Genomic DNA, 27,066 nt, shown 5'->3' on the forward strand with positions numbered 1-27,066 from the left:
CTCTGTGACCTCAGCTGGGTCAAGGTCTGGGTGTAACCTGAGGCCTCCTCTCAGCCACATCTGGTCCATGGCTGGGCGCAACAGCTGCCCTCCATCAGCTGTGGAGGAGGGAGGGCCTTCTCTGGCTTCCTGGCTTTCGAGTGCACATGCCCTGACCTAGGCATTTCAGGCTGGACTTAGACATACTTCAGGACTCAATATTTGCTCTCCAATCGGCTTGGCCATCTATTGTTTATCATGGGAAGGGCCAGGTCTTGGCACAGGAGCCTGAAGCATTGCCAGTGTTTTATTTTTAGAGACAGGAAAATGTCTGCTTTTTTGGCAGCTGCTCTTTTTCTGGCACACATCAGGGATGGTGTAAAAAAGTTCAAGTAAGAGATTCCAAGCCCTAAATTCACGGCCTATGACACAGGCAGTAGCACCATGAGCCTCTCAATAGGCGCCTTTGGGGAACCTAGGATCTGTCATTAGAAGGCCTTCTGGGCAGAATAGTGGCCTCCCTGCCACACCCTGGCGGCGAGAGTCCTCTCTAGTTCATAAACCTCAGAGCCTGAACATCTCGTGAGTCCCTTTTGAATGCATCAGCCGATCTGAACTATTATAGTTCTTACCTCCATTCATCTCCTTATCTACCAGTCCATAATCTGGTTCAACTTGGTAGGCAGAGTTAAAAAAAAAAAAAAAAAGTCTGCTAAATTTCATGTTCATCAACCCTTCTTAGACCCAATGACGTTGTCATCATAATGATTGTAGAAGCCAGCCAGTGTACATGGCAAGAAATATCTTACTAGATTCAGGGATCACATTTCCAAGTTTTATTGGAATTAATATTTGTCCTAACATAGCCCTCTTAAAACATAGTTTTGTAGGTCCTGTGATTCTAGCTACTGACAATTTATAGGAAAGCATTTTGCAAACTATAGTGACATATTATGCAAAGGTAAAATGGAATATAAATAAAGAATTATTGTTATCTTCTTTTCTCCCCAACCTTTGAAAAACGATTACTTTCTAATTACAAAAATAAAACATGAATATGTTCTTCTTTACTGCTTATAGCCCATCATTACCTTTTGGATTCATTTTTCTTCCTGCTGGAGCACATCTTTGGTAGATTTTCTTTTGCTTTTCCTCCCTTCTCCATCAGAGTGGGTAATACATTTTTCTAAGGGCTTGTATGTCTGAGAAGGTATTTTGCTCTGTCTCTCTGCATGTTAGCTTGGCTTGTTATAGAACTCTAAGTTCAAATTGATTTTTCCTGAGCATTTCTAAGCTATTCCATTATTTTCTTGAGACTGCTTTGGTTGATGAGCAGTATCCTTTTGATCTGACTCTCACTCCTTCGTAGATAATCCTCTGTATCCTCTTGTACCTTTTAGGATTGCCTTTTTCGCCTCAATGCTCTGGAGTTTTGTTTTGATATCACTATGTATGAATTTATTTTTAAAGTTTATCCTGCTTGGTAATGATAGGCTCTTTCAATCTGAGTGTTCAGGTTCTAAAATATGGGGTGGAAACCAGACAGGTTAAATTCATCTGTATAGTAAAATGCTGAGGAAGAAAGGAAAGAAACTGTGTGGCTTGAGTGTTGGGAGGAATTTTAAGGGGTTATAGAGAGAGCAAGAGAGTAAGGCTTGGAGAGATTCATTGTTAGTTGGTTCCTGCTGGAGCACATCCTTGATAGAGAAAAATGTGTAAAGAAGACTTTTTAAGCTCTTTGGATGCATATTAAAAATATACTCCCAGCAGGGCTCAGTGGCTCACGCCTGTAATCCCAGCACTTTGGGAGGCCTAGGCAGGTGGATTGCCTGAGATCAGGAGTTCAAGACCAGCCTGACCAATATGGCGAAACCCAGTCTCTACTAAAAACACAAAAATTACCCAGGAGTGGTGGCAGGCACCTGGAATCCCAGCTATTCAGGAGGCTGAGGCAGGAGGATTGCTTGAACCCAGGAGGTGGAGGTTGCAGTGAGCTGAGATCGCACCACTGCACTCCAGCCTGGGCGACAGAGCGAGACTCTATCTCGAAAAAAAAAAAAAAAATATATATATATATATATATATGTAGACACACACACACTCCCTTCTTTGGTGTTTTATGAAGAAACTAAGACCTAAATTGGTGTTAATTATATTTTTTTTCTGTGGGACTGTTGTATCTGTGATTTGATACTAAACCACAAGACTGAACCATAAGACTACTTTAAATTAATATGAATTATATAATCAATTATTATTATTATTTTGAGATAGGGTCTTGCCTGTCACTCAGGCTGGAGTGCAGTGGTATGATCTCAGCTCACTGCAACCTTTGTCTCCTGGGCTTAAGTGATCCTCCCACCTCAGCCTCCCGAGTAGCTGGAACCACAGGTGGGCACCACAACGCCCAACTAATTTTTTGTATTTTTGGTAGAGATGGGGTTTCACCATGTTGCCAGGCTGGTCTCAAACTTTTGGGCTCGAGCAATCTGTCCTCCTTGGCCTCCCAAAGTCCTGGGATTACTGGCATGAGCCACTGCACCTGGCCAGCAATTATTATTTTTTTAATGATTAGGCAAATACCCTTCTTTCATTCCGTCCTTGTCCCTTCCCTTCCCTCACACTGTCCAGGCTACAGTTTCTTTTTACATAATGAAAGATTCTTTTACAGAATGAGGTGGAGTTAGATGCTCTAAAGTCTTGCTGTTTCTCTATAACTCTCTTTCTCTTAGTCATTTGTCATCTACCTACCTAAACACTTTCTTTTATGGCTAATAGCTTATAAGAAGCATACACAAATACTTTGTCCACTCATTTAGTAATCTAATTTCTCACCAGATGAGTTGTCCTGTATAGATTATAGATTTGGTCAGAAAAGACTGTGCAGTGACCAAAGTTATAGCAATTCAGGACTCTTAGCTTAAGATCCAGAATGCGAAGCTCTGCTTACCTCCCCGGAAGTTTACTACTCCAGACTGAGGAATTCATCCTATAGATTGTCTTGCTCCACCCATAGAAGTTAATGTGTGGCACAGAGGGTCAAGATTTGGGAAAGGCTCAAACACAAACTGATATTCAACCAACAATAGCATCTCTGAACAAATGAAGGCAGGAGATACAAACAAAATCATATTATGACTTTTCACTCTTTTCTTGAAACATAATCATTGAATTGGCTTTTATTTTATCATGTGCATGTATTACCTTTTAGAAAGCACTAAAAACAATTGTTAAACTTTTAAAAGTATAAGGACAATAGAATAATTATTGAGAGTCCAAATTCTCCCAGGAGATTTGAATTATTTGAGAGCTTTTTCCTCTACTTCTAATATCCACACTAAAGTGTTTGATATGATGAGACAGTAAACACATGCAGCCTGTATAATCTGAATTACTCTCCTGACTAAAAGGTAGAGATAGAGTCGCTGAGGCCCAACACCCCTGACAACTATTGACCTCCTAGTTGTTAGATGCTGCTACTCTCACTAGATTTTGAGATATGCATAGTCTCTGCCTGAGTAAGTGGGGATGCAGTGTGACCTAGAGGAGGGAGATCTGGGAAAGGCTCAACGTGGAACTGGTATTCAACCAGCAATAGCATCTCTGAGCAAATGAAGACAGAAGATGCAAACAGACGTTAAGTTCAGAGTCTGCTGACATTGGAAACCAGCCAGGTGAAAACCGTTCACGTGGATCTTCAAGGGAGTCGGGCATTTCTTAGAGTTGCCATCAGCATTTCTTCTTTTCTGGAATGTAAAGTTTCCTTCACTTTGTATGTAACTAGGGCTCTATCTGTATCCAGAGAGGGTGAAATGCTTTCCAAATTATAGCTATCTCTCCCTTTCTGCAAAAAAAAAAAGAAAAAGAAAAAAAGAAAATAAATAAATAAAAAAAAGTGACAATGTGAGGTTTTCAAAACTGCATTTTACAAAAGAAGAACTATGCATTTACTTTATAATTTCAAATGCTATATTTTCCATTTTTGGTTAATCTGTAATTAATTGTGGCTCCTAACTCATTGGGTTTCCTATAGTCCCCTTCATCTTTTCTCAACCTTTAGGTTAAACAGTTAATGCTCTATACATTATATAAATACCCTTCTGAAATTCAGTGCCCAAGGAAAAACCCACTTTTAAAGAGAGGGATTCTGAATAATAACCACCCCTTGTTTTGAAAATACAGGTTTTCATAAAACAGCATTTGTAAAAGCAGGTCCACCTCTAGAGAACATGTGACAAGTATCTAGCAGATGTCATTACTGCAAAGTACTCCCCTCAAAACCCTTAAATTTTCACTTCTTCTGGATTTGCCGCTTTAATGGAAGAGCCCACCATGGTGACACATGCTCTGCCTCTGAAAGTGTGGTCTGCAAGACTTTGCCAGATGGTCTCCTTCAGAGTAAATGCTTTCAATATGATAATGTTTATATTTGTGATTCTGGCATGAACTAATAATTTTCTCATGATAGTTAATAAAAAACAGATTATTTCATTTCTATCTCATAAAACCCAGTACCTTTCCTCCCATTCTATCTGATGAGGGTGATTTTTTTTCCCATTGGTGAGGTGGCAGTGAGTGTGGGGAGGATTATGGAGCTGCAGCCGTCTCCACGGCTGAAGTGGTGTCCAGCCTAGAATTTGAGATCCCCTCCTCCTCACAAAGGTCAGGCTTGCAATGCATCAGAAAAGGATAGTTTGTCAGGGTAACAGAGACCAGGGGTCCAACATAAACAATCTCTTTGAAACTTCAAGGTTTACCTTTTAGCTGTAATATTCTGGAATTTGGTGGCTGAGTCTGGGGCTCTCTGGCCATATCCATCATGTTTTCTTAGAGGCTGATCATATTCCCTTCTAATCCTTCATTTTTCCAGACTAGAATACTTATTTTATAACTCTTGCCACAGCAGAGGGGTGAGGGGTAGGGCGGCTTTTCATCCTTTGACCTTTTTTTATTTTAAAACTTTTTTGGACTCTTTGTATTTAGGAGAAGAGGTACTAAATTTTATCTGTGTAGCCCTCTTTTCCTGTGGATATTTGGCTAACAGAAACTGGTCCTGGTGGGCAGCAATAGTAGGGATGGTATGAAGATGGATGGCCTACACTTCAAAGGGTGACTTGATAGAAAAAGATATGGAAAATTAGTTTGGAGTGTGGCTGGAGATTATAATGCCACTAGTTTACTCTTCTTCAAAGGAATATGAAGTAGGGAGTGGGAAAAGGTTAGATTTCCCTGAGAGAGAAGGAAAGATTTGGGGTCTTTTGGCGAGAGCTAGGATGCATTAACTTTCTTTTTTTCTTTTCTTTTCTTTTTTTTTTTTTTTTTAAAGACAGAGTCTCACTCTGTCACCCAGGCTGGCGTGCAGTGGCTCGATCTCAGCTCACTGCAACCTCTGCCTCCCAGGCTCAAGTGATTCTCCTGCCTAGCCTCCTGAGTAGCTGGGATTACAGGCGCCTGCCACCATGCCCAACTAATTTTTGTTGTTGTTGTTAGTAGAGACTGAGTTTCACCATGTTGGCCAGGGTGGTCTCAAACTCCTGACTTCAAGTGATCCGCCTGCCTCTGCCTCCCAAAGTGCTGAGATTACAGACATGAGCCACCATGCCTGGCTACATTAACTTTATTTCTTTCAGTACTAAACTCAATACAAGGGTAGACTTTTCTCTTTGTTGCCAGCATCTCACCATCTACTCATTCTGTAACCTACTGGAATTTAGATTCCACTCCTAACCTGTCATTGAATCTGCATCCTTAAAGATCACCAATGGCCATCAAACTGATACAGGCTATGAGATTCAGCCTCACTCTACTCATCCTTCTGTACGATTTCACATAAAAGTCTCTCTACCGTTGGGTTCTCTAGCAATGTTGTGCTTGTCTCTGACTTCTCTGTTTCTTCTCATTCTCATGTGTTGACAACTCCTCCTCTTTCTTCTCCTCCATTAAAGTCTCCCTATTAAAGCCATCTCTAAGGTTCTGTCATTGGTGCCTTTGTTGTTGCTGCTGCTGCTGTTTCTTCCATGGTGTTACCACCCTCTCCACCGTCTTCAAATGTCATCTTTGCTCCAACAAATCTCATCATGAACTTTCTTCTGAGCTTTGGAATACATTTTCAGTCTTCTACATGACAGCATTTTCTTTTTCTTGTTTTTTTTTTTTTTTTTTTTTTTTTTTTTTTGAGACAGAGTCTTGCTCTGTCGCCTAGGCTGGAGTGCAGTGGCGTGATCTCAGCTCAATGCAACCTCCATTTCCCGGGTTCAAGCAACCTGCCTCAGCCTCCTGAGTAGCTGAGATTACAGGCGCCCGCCACCACGCCCAGGTAATTTTTTTGTATTTTTAGTAGAGATGGGGTTTCACCATGTTGGTTAGGCTGGTCTTGAACCCCTGACCTCATGATCTACCCGCCTTGGCCTCCCAAAGTGCTGGGATTATAGGTGTGAGCCACCGCGCCCAGCCAGAGCATTTTCTTCTAGACAGGAAACTATTGTGATCCACCTGGTGAGGATGCTAAGAACCTGCACAAGGATGTTAAGAGTGGAAAAGACAGGAGAGAGTCATAAAAATATTTGGCAGATAAAATAAACAGAGCTCTTTTATGGATTAACTAGCCAAAGAGCAAGAGGAAGAACAAGAAGTAGGAGAGCTAGAAGGGGACAAAGCTGACCCCAAGTTTTATAGGTTGGGTAAGTTGGAGGATAGGTGTGCCCTTACTGGAGTAAGAAATACATGGTAAAGGTCAGATTTAAGGGAGAAGATGATGACTTCAGTTTAGGACATTTGGAACATACCTCATCTCTGTCTTTTTTGCCTTTTGAGTCTTCCTTTCTGTCTTAGTCTGTTTTGTGTTGCTGTAACAAAATACCCGAGACTATATCATTTATAATAAACAGAAATTTATTTGCCTCATGGTTCTAAAGGTGGGAAAGTCTAAGATCAAGGGGCCAGCATCTTGTGAAGGCTTTCTTGCTGCATCATCCCATGGCAGAAGGTGGGAGGGCAAGAGAACACATGAGAGAGAGAAGGGGAAGTGGGCTCAACTCATCTTTTTATGAAGATCCTGCTCCTGAGATAACAAAGCCATGCCTGTGATAACGGCATTAATCCATTTCTGAGGGCAAAGACCACATGAGCTAATCACCTCTTCAAGGTACTGTCTCTCAACACAGCTACATTAGGGATTAAGTTTTCAACACATGAACTTTGGGAGATTCAAACCATAGGACTTTCTTAGTGCTGCTAGAATTATCTTCCTAAAATGCAGATCTAATTCATGCCATTCGCCTCAAAATTTTTTGTTAGCTCTTACTAACTACAGAGTAGTTTAGGCATTCAGTCTCCTTGACAGGGATTTGAAGCCCTACACAAGCTGTCTTTGTTTGGTTTCATTGTAATCTTCTAGCACAACAGAATCCACCAAGCGATTTCTCACCTTCTTGCCTTTGCTCAAGCTGTTCTCTCAATCTGGAATGCCCTCCCCAATTTTTCTGTGTATGGAAATCCCACTCATTCTTTAGATTGCAGCTTGCATGCTACATCCTCCATAATGCCTCCTCCCACCACAGTTAGAATCTGTCATTCTTTATTCAATATTTTCACAGCAATTTATGTGTATTTTTCCTTGTATTATAATGCATATGCTCAAACACGCATTTCTTCTATTGGTTGGTAAACTCCTTAAAGCTGGGAAATGTATCTTATTTATTTCCATTCCTTATCAGCTGCCAACACACGATTTTCCATATATTTGTTGCTCATTAAATAATAAATGAAAAAGAGAGGGAGACATTGATCATGGTCAGCGTGGAGGGGGAATCTTGAGGGGAGAAATGGTTGGTAAGGTAGGCTGGGACTTGCTTTAGAATATGTTCAACTGGGATGGAAACTTTGGGCTCTGCAGAAAAGGGATAGGGAATAATGATGAGGGTGGCAATGGATTATGGGTAATGTGAAGGGCTTATATTTAAACAAAGGATCCTGTGATACAAAATCATTCGTGTACACATTTAGCTTCTTATCCACAGGCGGATAAACCAAATTGTAAAGTCCTTCAGCAGGAAATTATTACTCTGCCCATTTAATTGTAACCCCAACTCTTGAATATTTCACTATTGCTGCTACTATGTCTATTGTCTGATACCATAAAGAGATGGGACCTTGGCTGGGCACGGTGGCTCACGCCTCTAATCCCAGCACTCTGGGAGGCCAAGGCGGGTGGATCACGAGGTCAGGAGATCGAGACCATCCTGGCTAACACGGTGAAACCCCGTCTCTACAAAAAATTAGCAATTCTACAAAAAAAAAATTAGTAATTCTACAAAAAATTAGCCAGGTGTAGTAGCAGGTGCCTGTATTCCCAGCTACTCGGGAGGCTGAGGCAAGAGAATGGCGTGAACCCAGTGGGCGGAGCTTGCAGTGAGCCAAGATAGCGCCACTGTACTCCAGCCTGGGCAACAGAGCGAAACTCTGTCTCAAAAAAAAAAAAAAAAAAAAAAGAGTTGGGACCTTGACTAATAGTATGGTGATGATCTATGGTGATAATCTATTGCTATGCCCATTTATTTAATTGTAGAAAAGGTGGGCAAGGAGGTATTCATTCTGATTAATAAGATATCTTTGACCCTTAGTTTTTCTTTTCAAAAATTTTCATCAGTTTTTATATTAAATAGAACAAAGAAAAAATGAAAAATTTTGTCTTTAAAAATTATTTTAATGGGTACATAGTAGGTATATATACTTATGGGGTAGATGAGATAATTTGATGCAGCATGCAATGCATAACAATCACATCAGGGTAAATGGGGTATCCATCACCCAAGCATGTATCCTTTGTGTTACAAACAATCCAATTATTCTCTTTTAGTTATTATAAAATGTACAATTAGATTATCATTTACTATAAGACACACTGTTGTGGTATCAAATACTAGGTCTTATTCATTCATTCTTTTTTTTTTTTTTTTTTTTTTTTTGGTACCCATTAGCCATTCCCACTTCCCCCTAACCCCCTAGAACCCTTCCCAGACTCTGGTAATCATTCTTCTACTCTTCATCTCCCCATGAGTTCAATTGTTTTAACTTTTAGATCCCACAAATATGTAAGAACATGTCAAATTTGTCTTTCTGTGTCCAGCTTATTTCACTTAACATAACAATCTCCAGTTCCATCTATGCTGTTGCAAATGATTGGATCTCATTCTTCTTTGTAGCTGAATAGTACTCCACTGTGTGTATCTACCACATTTTCTTTATCCTTTCATCGTTGGTGGACACTTAGATTGCTTCCAAATCTTGGCTACTGTGAACAGTGGTGCAAGAAATATGGAAGTGCTGATACCTCTTCAATATACTGATTTCTTTTCCTTTGGGTATATCCCTAGCAGTGAAATTGCTGGATCATATGGTGGCTGTATTTTTAGTTTTTTGAGGAACCTCCAAACTCTTCTCCATAGTGGTTGTACTAATTTACATTCCCACCAACAGTGTACTAGGGTTCCCTTTTCTCTGCATCCTCACCAGCATTTGTTATTGCCTGTCTTTTGGATAAAAGCCATTTTAACTTCGGCGAGTTGATATCTCATTGTAGTTTTGGTTTGCATTTCTCTGATGATCAATGATCACCTTTTCATAAACCTGTTTGCCATTTGTATGTCTTCTTTCGAGAAATATGTCTTCAAATCTTTTGCCCATTTTAAAATCAGATTATTAGAAATTTTTTTCTATAGAGTTGTTTGAACTCCTTATATATTCTGATTACTAATCCCTTGTCAGATGGGTAGTTTGCAAATGTTTTCTCCCATTCTGTGGGTCATCTCTTCACTTTGTTTGTTTCCTTTGGTGTGGAGAAGCTTTTAACTTGATGTGATCCCATTTGCCCATATTTGTTTTAGTTGCCTGTGCTTGTGGGGTATAACTCAAGAAATCTTTGCCCGCTCCAGTGTCTTGGAGAGTTTTCCCAATGTTTTCTTTTAGTTTCATATTTTGAGATCTTAGATACTAGTCTTTAAACCATTTTTATTTGATTTTTGTATATAGTGAGAAATAAGGGTCTAGTTTTATTCTTCTGCATATGGATATCTAGTTTTCCCAGTGCCATTTATTGAAGAGACCATCTTCCCTCCAAGGTATGTTCTTGGCACCTTTGTCAAAATGAGATCACTGTAGATGCCTGGACGTGTTTCTGGGTTCTCTATTTTGTTCCATTGGTCTGCAGGTCTGTTTTTATGCCAGTACCATGCTGTTTTGGTTACTACAGCCATGTAGTGTAATTTGAAGTCACATCACGTAATTCCTCTAGTTTTGTTTTCATTGTTCAGGATAGCTTTGGCTATTCTGGGTCTTTTGTGGTTCTATATACACTTTAGAATTTTTTTTTCTATTTCTTTGAAGAGTGCTGTTGGTATTTTGGTAAAGATTGCATTGAATCTGTACATTGCTGTGGGTAGTATGGACATTTTAACAATATTGATTCTTGCAATCCACAAACATGGAATATCTTTCTTTTTTGTGTCCTCTTCAATTTCTTGCATTAAGGTTTTATAATTTTTATTGTAGAGATCTTTCACTTCTTTGATTAATTTCTAGGTATCATTTTATTTGTAGCTATTGTAAATGGGATCCCTTTTTAAATTTCTTTTTCAGACTGTTTGCTGTTGGCATATAGAAATGCTACTGATTTTTGTACGTTGATTTTGTATTCTGCAGCTTTACTGAATTTATCAGTTCTAATAGTTTTTTGGTGGAGTCTAGGTTTTTTAAAATATAAGGTCCTATCATCTGCAAACAAGGATAATTTAACTTCTTTCTTTCCAATTTGGATGCCCTGTCTTTCTCTTGTCTGATTGCTCTAGCTATGGCTTCCAGTACTATGTTGAATAACAGTGGTGAAAGTAGGCATCTTTGTTGTGTTCCATATCTTAGAGGAAAAGCTTTCAGTTTTTCCCCATTCAGTATGATACTAGCTGTGGATCTGTCATATGTGGCTCTAATTATGTTGAGGAGTATTCCTTCTGTGCCCAGTTTTTTGAGGGTTTTTTTTTTTTTTTATCATGAAGTGATGTTGAATTTTAACAATGCTTTTTCCGCATTAATCAAAATGATCATATGGTTTTTGTCTTCTATTCTGTTGATATGATATATTACATTGATTGATTTGCATATGTTGAGCCACATTTACATTCCTGAGATAAATCCCACTTGGTAATGATGAATAATCCTTTTAATGTGTCGTTAAATTCAGTTTGCTAGTATTTTGTTGAAGATTTTTTCATCAATATCAGTGACATTGATCTTTAGTCCCCCTTCCTCCCCCCTTCTTTCCCTCCCTCCCTCCCTCCCTTCCTTCCTTCTTTCCTTCCTTCCTTCCTCTCTCTCTTTCTCTTTTTCTTTTCCTTCCTTCCTTCCTCTCTCTTTTTCTTTTGCTTCCTTCCCTCCTTCCTTCCTTGCCACCCTCCCTCCCTCCTTCTTTCTTGTTTTTCTTTCTTTCATGCCTTTGTCTGGTTTTGGTATCAGTGTAATACTGACCTCTTAGAATGAATTTAGAAGTATCCCCTTCTCTCTGTTTCAGAATAGTTTGAGTAGGATTGGTATTACTTCTTAAATGTTTGGTAGAATTCAGCAGTGAAGCCATCATGTCTCAGGCTTTTCTTTGCTGTGGGACTTTTTATTACCACTTTGATCTCGTTACATGTTACTAGTCAAATAACATTCAAGTTATTGGTTCAAGTAATTGGGTTTCTACATGGTTCAATCTTGATAGGTTGTATGCGTCTAGAACTTTATCCATTTCTTCTGGATTTTCCAATTTACGGGTATCTAGTTGCTCATAATAGCAACTAATGATCCTTTGAATTTCTGCAGTATTAGTAGTAATGTTTCCTTTTTCATCTCTGCTTTTATTTATTTGGATCACCTCTCTTTTTTTTCTTAGCTAGTCTGGTTAAAGGTTTGTCAAATTTGTTTAGCTTTTCAGAAAACCAACTTTTAATTTCATTGATCTTTTGTATTGTTTTCTTCATTTCAATTTCATGTATTTCTGCTCTAATCCTTATTATTTCTTTTCTTCTTCAAATTTTGGGTTTAGTTTGCTCTTGCTTTTGTAGTTCTTTAATATACATCATTTGGTTATTTACTTGAAGTTTTTCTTCTTTTTTGATGCAGGCACTTGTAGTTATAAACTTCCCTGCTTTTGCTGTATCCCATAGGTTTTGGTATGATGTGTTCCAATTATCATTTGTTGCAAGACATTTTTCAACGTTCTTCTTAATTTCTTCATTGACGCACCGACCATTCAGAAACATATTGTTTGATTTCTATGTATTTGTATAGTTTCCAAAATTCCTTGTTATTGATTTCTAGTTTTATTCCAATGTGGTTAGAGGAGATGCTTGATTTTATTTAAATTTATATGTGTTTGTTTCGTGAACTAACATATGGTCTATCCTTTAGAATGATTCATGTACTGAGGAGAAGAATGTGTTTTCTATAGCCATTGGATATAATGTTCTATAAATATCGATTAGGTCCATTTGGTCAATAGTGCAGATTAAGTTCAATGTTTAGTTGTTAATTTTCTGTCTGGAAGATATGTCCAACGCTGAAGGTGGGATGTTGAAGTCTCCAGCTATTATTGTATTGGGGTCGATGTCTCTCTTTACCTCTAATAATATTTGCATTATATACCTGGATGCTCCAATGTGTGTGTGTGTATATATATATATATGTATATATATTTCAAATTGTTATATCCTCTTGCTGAATTGACCCCTTTATCATTATATAGTGACCCTCTTTGTCTCTTCTTATAATTTTTGAAAACTATTTTGTCTGATATAATTATAACTACTGCTCTTTTTTGGTTTTCATTAGCATGAAATATCTTTTTCCACCCTTTATTTTCAGTCTATGCTTGTCTTTATAGGTGAAGTGTATTTCTTGCAGGCAACAGATCATTGGGTCTTGTTTTTTCATTTGTCTGTTTTAAAATCTATTCAGCCGCTCTATGTCTTTTAATAGGAAAGCTTAGTCTATTTACATTCAGTGTTATTATAGATAAGTGAGGATTTATTCCTGTCATTTTGTTGTTTGTTTTCTGGTTGTTTTGTGGTCTTCCTTCTTTTTTTTTCATTCCTGTCTTCGTTTTAGTGAAGGTGATTTTTCACTGGTGGTATGATTTAGTTTCTTACTTTTTATTTTTTGTGTATCTGTTGTATGTTTTTTAGTTTGAAGTTACCATGAGATTTGTAAATATTATTTTATCGCCCATTTTTTTATTTTTATTTTTTTGAGACAGAGTCTCACTCTGTTGCCCAGGCTGGAGTGCAGTGGTGCAATCTCGCTCACTGCAACCTCCAACTCCCGGGTTCACACCATTCTCCTGCCTCAGCCTCCTGAGTAGCTGGGACTACAGGTGTCTACCACCACACCCAGCTAATTTTTTGTTATTTTTAGTAGAGACGGGGTTTCACTGTGTTAGCCAGGATGGTCTTGATCTCCTGACCTCATGATCTGCCCGCCTCGGCCTCCCAAAGTGCTGGGATTACAGGCATAAGCCACCGTGCCCGTCCATCACCCATTATTTTAAACTGGTAACAACTTAACACTGTTAGCCTAAAAAATCAAACAAGCAAACAGAAAACTAATAAAAACTCTACACTTTAACTTCATCTCCCAACAACTTTTTGTTGTTTCTATTTATCTTCTATATTATCTATGTCTTGAAAAGTTGTTGTAGTTATTATTTTTAATTGGTTCATCTTTTAGTCTATTTAATATGAGAATAGTTTACATATCAGTTACAGAGTTATAATATGCTGTTTTTTTCTGTGTATTTACGTTACCAGTGAGTTTTGTACCTTCAGATGATTTTTTTTATTGCTCATTAACATCCTTTTTTTCCTGATTAAAGAACTCCCTTTAGCATTTCTTGTAGGACAGTTCCATTGTTGATAAAGTCCCTCAGCTTTTTTCTGGGAAAAATCTTTATTTCTCCTTCATGTTTGAAGGATATTTTCACCAGATACACTATCCTAGGGTAAAAGTTTTTTTTTTTTTTTTTTTTCCTTTAGCTCTTTAAATATGTCATGCCACTTTCTCTTGGGCTGTAAGGTTTCCACTGAAAAGTCTGCTGCCAAACATATTGGAGCTCCATTGTATGTTACTTGTTTCTTTTCTCTTGCTGCTTTTAGGATCCATTCTTTATCTTTGACCTTTGGGAGTTTGATTATTAAATGCTTTGAGGTAGTCTTCTTTGGATTAAGTTTACTTGGTGTTCTATAACCTTCTTGTACTTGAATGTTGGTATCTTTCTCTAGGTTTGGGAAGTTCTGTGTTATTTTCCCTTTGAATAAACTTTCTACCCCTATCTATTTCTCTACTTCTTCTTTAAGGCCAACAACTCTTAGATTTGCCCTTGTGAGGCTTTTTTTCTAGATCTTGTAGGAATGTTTAATTCTTTTTAATTCTTTTTTATTTTGTCTCCTCTGACTATGTATTTTCAAATACCCTGTCTTCAAAGTCAACAATTCTTTCTGCTTGATCAATTCTGCTGTTAAGAGATTCCGTTGCATTCTTTAGTATGTCAATCACATTTTTCAGCTCCAGAATTTCTGCTTGATTCTTTTTATTTCCATCTTTGCTAAATTTGTCTGACAGAATTCTGATTTCCTTCTCTGTGTTATCTTGAATTTCTCTGAGTTTCCTCAAAACAACTATTTTGAATTCTTTGCCTTCAAGGTCACTTATCTCTGTTGCTCCAGGATTGATCTTAGTGCCTTACTTGGTTCATTTGGTGCGGTCATGTTTTCCTGGATGATCTTGATGCTTGCGGATGTTCAACAATGTCTAGGCATTGAAGAGTTAGGTATTTATTTTAGTCTTTGTAGTCTGGGCTTGTTTGTACCTATCCTTCTTGGAAAGGCTTTCCAATTCTTCGAAGGGACTTGAGTGTTGTGATCTAATTTGTATCTGCATTACGGGACACCTCCAGCCCAATAATGCTATGGTTCTTGCAGGTGGTAGAGGTACCGCCTTGGTGATCTTGGATAAGATCCAGAAGAATTCTCTGGATTACCAGGTAAATACTTTTGTCTTCTTCCCTTACTTTCTCCCAAACAGAGTCTCTGTGTGTGTTCTGAGCTGCCTGGAACTGGGGATAGAGTGACATAAGCAACCCATCGCACTACCACTGGGACTACAGTGGGTCAGACCTGAAGCCAGCACAGCACTGGGTCTTGCCAAAGGCCTACTGTAACTACTGCCTGGCTCTACTTATGTACTTACGTTTGCTCAGGGCCCTAGGGCTGTACGATCATCAAGTGAAGCTAGCCAGGCTTATGTCCTTCCTTTCAGGTCAGTGAGTTCCCCCAGGACCCAGGCAGGCCCAGAGATGCTCTTCAGGAGTCAGGGCCTGGAGTCAAAAACTTTAGAAATCTGCCTCATGCTCTCTTCTACTGTGGCTAAGCTGGTGCTCAAGCCACAAGACAAAGTCCTTCCCACTTTTCCTTTCCCTTTGCACAGGCAGGGGTGCCTCTCCCCATAGCCACCACTACCACCACGTGCCCACAATATGGTGGGTACCGCCAGGTGACTGCTGATGTTCCCTTAAGGCCCAAGGGCTCTTCAGTCAACTTGTGGTGAATGCTGCCTGGCCTGGGACTCACCTGTCAGGGCAGTGGGCTCCCCTTTGGCCCAGGGCAGGTCCAGAAATGCTGTCCATGAGCCAATGTCTGGAATCAGGAACCTCAAGAGCCTGCTTGGTGCTCTACCCCACTGTGGTCAAGCTGGTACCTAAGGTTCAAGACAAAGTCCCCTTTATTTTTCCCTCTGCTTATCTCAATCAGAAGGAATCTCTCACAGTAGGCACCACAGCTCAGAATGTTCTGGGTCTTATCTGAAGCCAGCAAATCTCAGTCTCACCCAAAGTTCTTGATATACTATCTGGGTATCGCTGCTGGTTATGCAGAACCCAAGGGATCTTTAGTCAGCAGGTGATGAATGTTGCCAGGAGTGGCTCCTTCTCTTCAAGGCAGCAATTTCTTTCTGGCCCAGGATGTGTCTAGAAACGTCCGTGAGCTAGGGCCTGGAATCGGCGTCTTATGACTGCCCAGTGCCCTGTGCTACTGTGGCTGAACTGTTATCCAAGTTACAAGACAAAGCGCTTGTTTCTCTTCCCTTTTCTCTGCTCAAATGGAAGGAAGTGGTCCATTTTGGAGCTGTAAGCTGTACTGCCTGGGGTTGGTGGAGGGGTGGCACGGGCACTCCCTTAGCTGCCCTGGCTGGTGTCTCAGTAGGTCGTATACCCTCTAAGTTCACTGGTTTCAAGTCCAGCACAGCACTAAGACTTGCCATTCTTGTGGCCTAAGCGGCCTTTTTAGTTTATTTAGGATTTCTGAGCACTTTAACCCACAATGGTGGGTCTTGCCTGAACTCAAGTTCCGACCACTTGGATAGGCAATTCCCCTCTGGCTAGGGCTGTTCTAAATGCTGCCAGCATGAGTGGGCATCTGTTGAGTTCAGCCTAGTTTTGTTTTCCACTGTAACAAGGCAGCACTGAGGTCAGTGCAGGGTCCCACAATCGCTGTGCTCTCCCTCCCCCAAGTACACAGATCCTGCGTGCCACGTGGCCACTGCTGGGGGCTGGGGGAGGGATGGTCTTGGCAATTTAAGACTGTCTTTTCTACCCTCTTCAGTGCCTGTTTCAGTAATATGAAGTTAAAACCAGGTGCTGTGATTGCTCACCTGATTTTTGGTCTTTATGAAGGTTGTGTGTGTGTGTGTGTGTGTGTGTGTGTGTGTAGTTGTTAAATTTGGTGTTTCTGGTGGGGGAAAAAGAGGACGATTGGTGAATGCTTCTATTCGACCAGCTTGCTCCACCCTTGAAAAATCTTGTCTTTTAATATGAATCCTAGAATAATAAAATTGATGACCTTCCTTCTGGGTGGTCCCACACATACATATTTATTATGTTTCTATCTTTATTATGTATGTACCTATGCATTCTTTATATATACATTCTACGTATCCATGTGGCCATCCTATCCATCAGTCCATCTTTATCCCAATCTTCCATTAATAATACAACTGCTAGTTGTGTGTCAAAGATGGGAAGAAACAGAGAAAACCCCTATACTGAATATTTTAATTTTCAATTATCTGTTATGAGTGCAGCTACTCCTTGTCCAGCCCCATATTCCTGGGGGAGTTATATGCACAGAGAAGATGTCAGACAAATGTAATCTTTTTATTCCTAGTTGGAGTATGGCTCACAACCCCTTTCATGGTGAGTTTGAACCTAAGAGAGCCACTGGGATGCCTTTTGCTTGGGCTTGAGGCTGCCTGCAGAGGCCTGGGTGGTAACTTGTCCCTATCAGCCCTGTTTTGGCTCTCATATGGCTTTCCTAGGTCAAAGAGGCTATGGTGGAAGGCAGTGCACAACCCTCTCCAGTGGCTTCTCCCTAAAAAGTCCTAGAAGAGCTACATCCCATCAGAGAAATAACACACCCCCAATATGGGAGGACTCTAAAAAGGCCCTGCTACATGAATGAGAAGGCTTTGCCTGCCTCTTAATGTGCCAACTCCTCCATTTCTTAGCATCATGACACAACGCTGTCCTTGGCTCTGCCCAAGACCATCAGTCCTTCTCAAGAGTAGGGGGCCAGGAGTGGAGGGGAAGTGCGCTGAGTTAACCCAGCAGGGTGGATGGGTAACCAACATTGACCTGGAGGCTAAAGACATGGCAACATTCACACCAAATATGATCATTGTATTGGATACCACTTGTTCCCCATCTCACAGACTCACCTTATTCTACCTTTTGTTGTAGCAACCAGCTCGGGTCAGACGTCATTGACAGGACCTCCTCTTGGCTTCACCAAGTCGCTCTTGCTGCCTGCCCAGGGCTTCTTTGCCACCTCAATATTTAGTGTATTCTTTCATTATGCTAAAACTAAATAAAATGTTTCATTATACCTGCTATAAGAAACCATTTACTCTTCTACAGAAAACATATGAAAAGTGGTTGTCAGAGCTCAGTGGTCACAGTGGCACTGGTGACTTTGAGGAGGCTGGAAGCAATTGGGATGGGAAATGGAGGGAGCAGAGTTGGAGAGATGAAAGTGGGCAGGGCAAAGCCTCTCCATCCATCTGGCAAACCCCTAACTCATCGAACCGGATCAAACAGTTCAGTAAAATATGTTTAAGCCACCCTCAAGACGACTGCAGGCAATCCAAGCATGGAGAGTTAGCTCTAACCAGACAAGGAAAACTTTAAGCCGGGCGCAGTGGCTCGCGCCTGTAATCCCAGCACTTTAGGAGGCCAAGGCAGGAGTATCACTTGAGGTCAGGAGTTCAAGACTGGCCTGGCCAACATGGTGAAACTGCATCTCTACTAAAAAATATAAAAATTAGCTGGATATGGTGGCATCCATCTGTAATCCCAGCTACTCGGGAGGCTGAGGCAGGAGAATTGCTTGAACCTGGGAGGTGGAGGTTGCAGTGAGCCGAGATCATGCCACTGTACTCCAGCTCGGGAAACAGAATTGAGACTCTGTTTCAAGAAAGAAAAAAGAAGAGAAAAACTTTAGATCTCCCGACCTTTGAAGTCAGCAGAAAAATCTTTTTAGTCATTCTTTTCCTTTCACTGAGCCTGTTGTGACTTGAAAATATTGAGGTGCCATTTTTGCTGTAACTGCCTTACAAGGATTCTGCCTTGCAACCATCTCTCTTTCAAAAGGCTGACTTTTTCTTGCTTACAACAAGTTGTAGAATCATAGTTGATTATATGTTATATTAGAGTGGGAAGGGGCCTTAGAGATCATTTAGTTCAGCGGCTCTTTTCATAAGATGCTTAACGGTATGTCTTAATCACACCCCTAGTTTGTGTCTGAGCCAGGTTTGTGACTCAGGTAGCCTGACTCCAAGTAATCCAAATTTTCTCAGTATACAGGGTAAAAAAACCACCTATAAGGAATTGTGTAGGGGGAAATGATTTTGAAGTGTGAATTGAAGCAGATTCTCTGCTCCAGGTTTATAATTCTACTGAAAACCAAGAACTAATGAACTAATACTTAGCTGTATGAGAAAGGAATTCCAGGGGGATATAGCAATTGGTTTTTCTTTTCCCTTTTGCACCTCCTATCAGTGTGAGCAGGATCTGAATTTTCCTGTTTTACAGATTCAACTACAAAGAAAGAATTATGAACAGAAGCTCTACTACTTCATAAAGAAGAGGACTTGATTAATAAATAACCCTTCAGATGTTGTACAGGGAAAAACGGGGTGCCCCAATTTCTGGGAGTCACCACATTCACTTACCCTGGGGCCTGTTTTACAGGCATTTGCCTGCTTAGTTAATTGTAGTTATTCCCAAAATAAACCCCATTTTGTGTGGGACTCTTCTATTCTGAGGGAATGATGTAAGCAAGAATATTGGCTGGAGTATCTTGAATATCTGTGATAGATGGCTCCTTAGAATGAATCTTAAATCTCCAAGGGACTCCTTTTATCTTGTGATTTTGCTCACAGGTTCTAAGCTGCTGCTGGGAAGGGTTCCAGTTCTATATTCTCTGTCTTCTGGAAGCACTGATGAAATCACTCAGCTGCTGCCCACTTCCATCTCTCACTAAGCACCTCTTGGCTCTCCTTCGTCCCCACAGACTGAAAGCATGGAGGTGACTAATGAGATGTGTCTTCCCCTTCAAATTGTTCACAAGCCCCACATGACCTTTGGCAGGCAGGGGTTCTACTGTGGTGTTTCTGACTGTGGATAAGGGGACATATGTGCTCACCACGGTTTGCTATTTCTCCTTGCTCTCCTGTGACTGGTGCGGCAGCTCAGTTAAATGGTCAGGCATGGTTCATTGGTGGCCCCCAAACAATCCATCAGCAGTGGACACATTATAGAAAACATGGCTTTGAGTCTTAGCTTAAACTATATTTATGTAGCATGACAGTAGGAGAAATATCTAATTGTGCTTGGATTAAAATTCAAACAAAGGCCTCATGGACTGGCTTGGAGATGCCGGGGTCCACACACCATGTTTTCCAGAGAATTCAAGATGAGAGAGGATGTGGTCTGTTCTGTCATGAACAGTTCTGTTTCTAGACCATTTCTCAAAGTCACTGAAGGCCCATTTCTGGGGAAATGATTACTAAACTGATGATTATTTTCTTTGTATTGCTGGCTATTCTCAACTTCAGGGAAAATGTAAGGTAGCTGTGGAGTTTAAGGAAAAAAGAATGTGTACACAAAATGAGAAGCCACATCTGCCTGTAGCACTAGCAAAAATCAAAGAAGTCTGGCTTATTTTAACATTTTCAATAAACACCAGCCACCTCAAAACAAAATTAGTATTTGAATCAAATTAACGTATTTGACTCAATCACCTAAAAAATAGCTATTGGATGAAAAAATAAAAGAGAAAATAGTGTCTAATTAGTGACTGGCCATTTTCAAAGTGGCTTCTCCTACATTATCTCATTTTTAAAAAAGTAAATTTGATCTTTTTAAATGTTAGAGTGAAGTGGTTCACAATTGCTTGAAATAAGCAAAGGACATTATATTTATAAGCATGCAAATTACAAACCAGGCAAAACAGTCTCTTCTGCTGCTTTATATATTTTTGTCAACCATCATAGATTCATGGAAAGGTCTCAAATAGATAGAACAAAATGGATTTTAAAAAATTGTTTGAACTTAGCGTGTTTTTCATTTCTTTCTCTCTCTGTCTTTGGTCTCAGTTTCTTTCTCTGGTACCTTCCCTTGAAAGGTGAACTATTATTACTTGCATTTGGATAGATTATTATTTAGTTTGCAAAACATACCATTTTCCCACTCATTAAAATCTCATAGTTGCCCAACTTCATTAAGACAAATGGAATTATTCATCTGTTTTCCCCCCTTTGGCTATGGGGTCAATGAAATGATGTTAAGCAGGAGAGGATAGGGCTGGCAAACACATTTAAATGTCACTAAGTAATTTCAGGAAGGAGCTGGCCTGCCACTGTCCTGAATGATGGATATGCTCTCAACCTTAATGGCCATTAATGATGTACATAATAACAGTTTGCATTATAACCATCGCTGTTCAACACTTGAATTTTGTGACAGTTATAACCAGGAGTGGACACTTCTGAAATCTGATTAAAATACACAGAGAAGTAAAAAACAGAACAAAGCAAGACATAACCCTGAGACTAACAAGCAGTCAAGGATGGCAAACCAAAAAAGAAAAAGAAACAAGAGTATAGCCAACCTTTTTTTTTTTTTAATTAGAGTATATTATACTTTCAAACTGGATACACTAGAAATTGGCAATGCAACATAAGATGCAAAGGAATATACCAGTTACTGTCAAAATGACCCTGTACAGCCTCGTAATGCAAAAAGCTTTATACAATACAAATTTTCAGTAATGTACACAAACCTTGACAGTATGATCATCTGAACATAATATGAAGAGTTAAAAAAAGGATAGAAGAAAGAAAGTGCTGAGAACCCTAACTGCATTACTATATGGAAAAATAAGCTAGTTTTCATTGAAGAATGCATAGTGACAACAATTGAAGTTAGTTGGTAGGTGAATTTCTCAAAGATGTTAGTGTTTTATATGGAAAGGATATCTATGGAATACATCCTTCCCTGAGTATCAAACTGCAAACCAAATTCAGGGGTACATATTTTCTAGGGTGGAGTCTGAAAAATGCTGTAGATTTTTTCTTTATTAATAACAATAATAATATAAAAAGTCAAACAAACTCCAAACACACCTTTTCTCACTCAGAAAACTTTTATAATTTACCAGAAAGACTGATGACTCTTTCCAAAGTGCTAAAAAAGTTGCCCAATTATATTAAGCGTTACTAAGTCATTCAAATACAAGTTCAGTGGCAAGCAGTGAAATGCATGGCATTTGAGCAGTAAACGTCTTCTTCCTTCACCTCCTCTCTCGTTCTTGAAAGTTTCAACCCTAGACCTCCTATTGCACAAGTGGCATGCTGTAAAACCTATAGTATGAATTGTCAGGGCCACCCTTTCAGGTTTTTAACCCGCTGGTGCTTAAGTGTGATTCGCCTTTTCTACCAGCCTCTGTGGGACTACTTTAGCCCTCTTTCCTGTCATCACTGAACTTGTAGTTTTGAAAACACATTATTAGCCAAGTGGCACATTCTCCATTATATGGGGATAAAGACATGACTTGAAAACAAAACAAAACACAACAAAAAACCAACCCACCCATAAGCCCAGTATTCTTGGAGTGTATTGTCCATAACTATCTATAGTGTCTTTTACTGAGACATTGACGTGGCGAGGTTGAACATTGTTTCAAACCTGGCCAAGAGCAAAGGTCTCTGCTGGAGAACGACTGAGGGTTTGGGAGCTTCCCGCTCCCTGTGGGCATCTCCTTAAACAGGTTTGCCAGGGCACCAAGTAGGCTCCCCATCCATGGCGGGATGACTGGCAAAGGGAGGTGTAGCACACCTACTAGGTGTGGGGACGAGGGGCTGGCATGGAGGGGACTGAGGAGACCATGGTGTGGACAGACAGTACAGTCTTCTGGCTTCCTGTAGAACTGTACTAATTTCCAGGGAGCTTTCAGCAAAGCAAACTGACTAGAGGAAGAACATTAGGGATGCTTTTATTTTCCCCTGGTGAAACAGATTTTTAAAAACCCCAACTCTTAGGATAACACATGATGGAAAACAGCAACACAGTAAGAAAGTGTTCCTCCTGTACACCAGTTCTCCAATAGATAAATAATATACAAACGTTTATATTCCAAACTTCCCATTATTATACAAAGAACACTTCTTCCTGCTCTTTCAGCCTGTTTCATACTGGAAATTCTGTTGTTTTAAAAATACAAGCAATGAACATATTCAGCCAAAGATTTTTTTCCTTTTTTCTTTTTAAATCACCCATTACTTTTTAAGATTAGCAAAGGGCTTTACAACCAACCCACACCTGCTTCCTGCTGCAATAAAGTGCTGCACATAAATTGCCATTTTAATGACCACAAAATAAGAGCTTTTAAATAAGTATAAAGTTAGCCTCCTAGCAGGTTACATCTACCAGGCGTTAACAAAATGGAATACAGAATTACTAATAACATGGAGGATACCGCGATTAGCCAGAAGATCAGCAAAACACAATGGAAACTTGTCAGGGGCATAAACTGAACCATAGGACTAAACAGCACCTTTTTGTTGCGTCATTATATGTCAAAGAGGTTGTGGCTAAATCTTCAAACATACAGTCTACTCATTCCATAAAAAAGGTACATTTTCTTCCTTTTATTTTACTTTTTTTTTTTTCAGATGAGAAACAAAAACTAGTGCAAGACCATAGCACTGTGCAAAACTGCCATTTCTTTTTTTTAGTCTGAGCATTTATACCCAGAATTTATCCAAACCCCTTTTAATCTCCTTGGCTGGATTTATCAACCATAAATTTTTTCACTCATACATTTCTTTTTCCTGCAAACAAATGGTAACCACTGAATACATCATATATATATATATAATCTGCCCTTAAAAAATGATGCACTGTGTGTGTGCACCGTACACATTTGTCTATGTGTGGGCACACACACAAAACACACTTAAGTTCTGTGATGTTAGCTGCAGTGCTGCGAGATATTTCTTCCAGATCAGTCACTTGATTCCTTACCTCTTCATCACCAGAGAAGATCTGAGCGCAAGGTCTCCAGCACTCTGGCAGAAATCTCCAGCAGCACTGTAGATGGCTACCATTCCTTCATCGACTAAGCACCAGGCCCTACCACTCTGTAGCCATCAAAGAGAGAGGGAAAGGTGATGAAGGAGCACAGGGAGAGACTGTCATGGATGAACAACCCAGGAGGGAAAAGAACGTTCATCGCTGTTAAAGAAGCCAGTACAAAGAATGTGCAATAGAAATGTCATGGCACACGACACACGGCTTTCTCTTTCAGAATCCACAAACACCCACACACCGCACTCACCCAACAGAAAACCAAATGCACCAGTATATAAGCTTACAAGTGCTGATTGCTATTAAGGACACTCTCTTTAGGGTTTAACAAGACAAGATTCCTTTCAGAGAAAAGTACGGAGAAGGGCTGAGAGTGGGAGTGGGTGGCTGGGGAGGCATGCCTCTGAAGGTAGAAGTATGCAGTAGGTCACCTCTCTGAAGACTGGATAAAGCAGCTTTCAGGTCAATGCAATAGGTATACACACAGAGCCAATTCTCTATTCCTTACTAAAGATATACAGTACACATGTTCCAGACCCATCGGGGTCTGTAGGTTTTGCAGCAACATACACCTGCTGGGGTTGTGTTTAAGTTTTGTGGGTTTTTTTTTTTTTTTTTTGTCTTTTGTCTCTTTGTTTTTGGTACAGAACACGGCTGCCCTCAGACAGTCTCCGCTCTTTCTCTCAGTCCGAGATAGGCGAGGAAGGAGTGTTTGGGTGAGGGGATGCTGGGAGGCGCAGTCTGAGGTCGGGGAGGGTGGAATGTGAGATCCAAGTGGTTCTTGGGGTATAACATTGTCAAGGGAATGAGATGGGCAAAATCTGAGTTCCGGTACTTGTCAAAGCGCAAAGGGGAGCCGTTGAAGGCCAAAGCCTTGAGTGCCAGGTTGGGCTCTGAGCTGCTGCCGTGGGCTGCCGACAGGGCCACGGTCTGCAGAGCCTGGGAGGCAGACATAACTGACAGGGGAGACAGGAGATTCCGGGAGCTCCCGACCACCAGGAGCGGGGCCCCTGGGCCGGCCGGTTCCTTGGGGGCTGGACACAGGCCCTTCTTGTCCTCCTCGGGGCAGTCCCCACTCTGGTGCTTCTTGACGTGGCGGCTGAAGACGAAAGGATGTGTGGTCTTGAACAGGCACTCTTCGCAGCTGAAGGTCTGGCGTGGGGCGTGCTTCAGCTTCTTGTGCAGGTTGAGATTGTCCTTGCGCTTGCAGCTGTAGCTGCACTGGTCACAGTGGAAGGGCCGCTCCCCGGTGTGGACGCGCACGTGCTCGATGAGCTTGTTGGCGGTCTTGGACAGGTAGCCGCACTGGTCGCACTTGTAGTGGTTGCCCAGGCGGTGCTCCCGGGTGTGCGTCTCCAGCTCCAGCTGGTTGGCCTTCACCGTCTGGCAGATCCGGCACTTGTACTCCATCTTGTAGTGGGTCTTGAGGTGGCACTCCATGGCAGCGGGGCGGTTGGTGGAATAAATGCAGAATGGGCACCTGCCGGGGAAAGCAACGCAAGGGAGGTTCAGCCGGGAAGGTTCGGAGGCAGCCGCGCTTCTCCCCGCCTCACCAGCCTTCCCTCACACCACCCCCCAGTGTCTGAGGCCTGGCCTGCCCAGCCCAGCCCAGCCCTGCCGCCTCTCAGGGGTGGAACGGCCCTTTTTGGCTCTCCCTGCTGACAGAGCAGTCCCCGCTGACAAGCAGCTCTGGCAAGGTCCGCTCAGCCTATTCTGGGTCTCTTGGCCGATACAGGCAAGGCCAGCCCTCACCAAGGGGAGCAGAGAAAGTGCCAGGAATCAATTTGCTGGTGCTCCCCTCCAGCCCCCGCCCGGCCCCTCAGAGCCCTCCCCACTCCCGACCAGACAGCGCAGAGGTCTAAACCTCCTGACCTCCCCTCTAGATGGGAGCAACACAAAGAATCGACTTTTCATGCACCACACCAAGCACACGCAGAAAGGCTAAGAGGTTTTAAAGAACAGCTTATAGGGGGAGCGCTACCTCCAGCAAACAGAAAGTCACAGGGGTCAGAATCGTGCTTATTAAGGGGTTGTTAGGATGAGAAGGCCTGTGTGTGTCTCTCTGTGTGAGTGTGTGCATGTGTACATATCTATGTACTCGTAAAACATATCTCCCTACAGGACTGGCTCTTTGTCAGGAAAGGAAGCTGAGGACTATGGCAGGGGCATGGGAGGAGAAGGAAGCCCACCCAACGGCCCATCTGCTAATGAGGAAGGGAGGAGGGAGGGAGACAACTGCTATCTGGAGCTCGAAGACATTATTAATACATGATTATGCTGGAGATAGGATAATAATCCAACTGGATTGGAAATTCTCAGAGCGCAGGACCATATCTTACATTTCCTCTGCATTCTCTGCAGTGCTTGGTAGAGTACTTAGCACACGGTAAGCACTCAGGACATACTGGTTCATTATTTGAGTGGTCTCTACAGGCAATTTAGGTAGATTCTGGAAGGGCGGATGCTGGTCCCAGCTCCATCACCTTGTCAGGCTGGAGCTGGACACCCTAGCCTGGGCCTCTCTGTGGCTCGGTTTCTCCATCCTTTGCAGTGAGGCTACGCTACCACCAACCCTCCTGGCTGTCCAGAGGGGCCACGAGGAGTGGTGAGGCCATGTTAACAAACTCTGCTGAGCCTCTCTTTTAGAAGCTGCCAGGCTGGAGTCAGTGGCTTATATGAGAACTGTAGCGTGTTTGCTCTCTTTCCACAAAGAATGCAGATGCAAAAGTGGCTGCCTCAGCTCTTGCTTGGCTCCTGCAGGGCAGGGCTCAGGAGTGGACTGTCCTCGGAGGGTCTGGAGAGGTGTTCAGCAGAGCCCAACACAACCAAGTGCACCGTGCACGGCCTCCTCAGCGCCAAGCTCGCCGTTAGCCTTTGAACCTCAGCTCACAGAAGAGTGCACACGAGAGAAATATAAAGCCCATTCCCAGGTCAGGTGCACACACAACCCCTACGCCAAGCTGGGCCTTACCTAGAGGAGTCTGAAACTCACCACTGTCCTGAGCTACGGCAAAAGAAAAATAATAGTATAATCTTATTTGATCTGCATTATGAACAGGATATAGAGTACAAGCAGTTCCATCACAGAAAAGCAATTTAGACATCAGCAGTCTGTTTCATTTTAAGGACATTTCTGTGACCCACAGCTCAATCTTTCTTTCACTGCTCAGGCAAAGTGCTAAGGGTTTTCCGTGCTCCCGTTATTTTCTTAAAGACACTCTCTCAGGCAAATTAACTCTCTGATATGGCAAAGGAAACAAAACAAAACAAAACAAAGACTCACTGTATAGCCAGAAGGCATTATCAATTTTTTCAAAGTATTCTTCTACTTGGTCATCCTAGAACATAAACTATTACACAGGGGA

General features: G+C 41.3%; 2 protein-coding genes across 14 annotated transcripts in view; one reads left to right on the plus strand and one right to left on the minus strand.

The window, feature by feature from the left end:
• The window catches only part of C3H4orf51 (chromosome 3 C4orf51 homolog), a 95,513-nt gene that overhangs the window by 51,071 nt on the left and 17,376 nt on the right, over positions 1 to 27,066 (plus strand). Inside the window, exon 7 of one of the 3 annotated variants that reach the window (XM_055385609.2) lies at positions 19,145 to 20,446. The exons of 1 other annotated variant lie outside the window; for it this stretch is intronic. The gene's annotated coding sequence lies outside the window, so the exon portion shown is untranslated. Of the gene's footprint in view, positions 1 to 17,794; positions 18,283 to 19,144; positions 20,447 to 27,066 lie in introns of those variants that run through there. One more of the 3 variants, XM_055385607.2, reaches the window with a different exon arrangement.
• ZNF827 (zinc finger protein 827) overlaps positions 21,215 to 27,066 on the minus strand; it is a 181,184-nt gene continuing 175,332 nt past the window's right edge. For 3 of the 11 annotated variants that reach the window (XM_019025581.4, XM_055385600.2, XM_063705588.1), the window contains exon 14: positions 21,215 to 25,181. In XM_019025581.4, the coding sequence (XP_018881126.1) occupies positions 24,362 to 25,181 (820 nt within the window). In that variant the 3' untranslated portion in view covers positions 21,215 to 24,361. Of the gene's footprint in view, positions 25,182 to 26,672; positions 26,706 to 26,984; positions 27,052 to 27,066 lie in introns of those variants that run through there. The other 8 variants (XM_063705589.1, XM_063705590.1, XM_055385601.2 and 5 more) reach the window with 8 other exon arrangements.

Source organism: Gorilla gorilla, chromosome 3 (assembly GCF_029281585.2).
Source record: "Gorilla gorilla gorilla isolate KB3781 chromosome 3, NHGRI_mGorGor1-v2.1_pri, whole genome shotgun sequence".
Classification (NCBI taxonomy): Eukaryota; Metazoa; Chordata; class Mammalia; order Primates; family Hominidae; genus Gorilla; species Gorilla gorilla.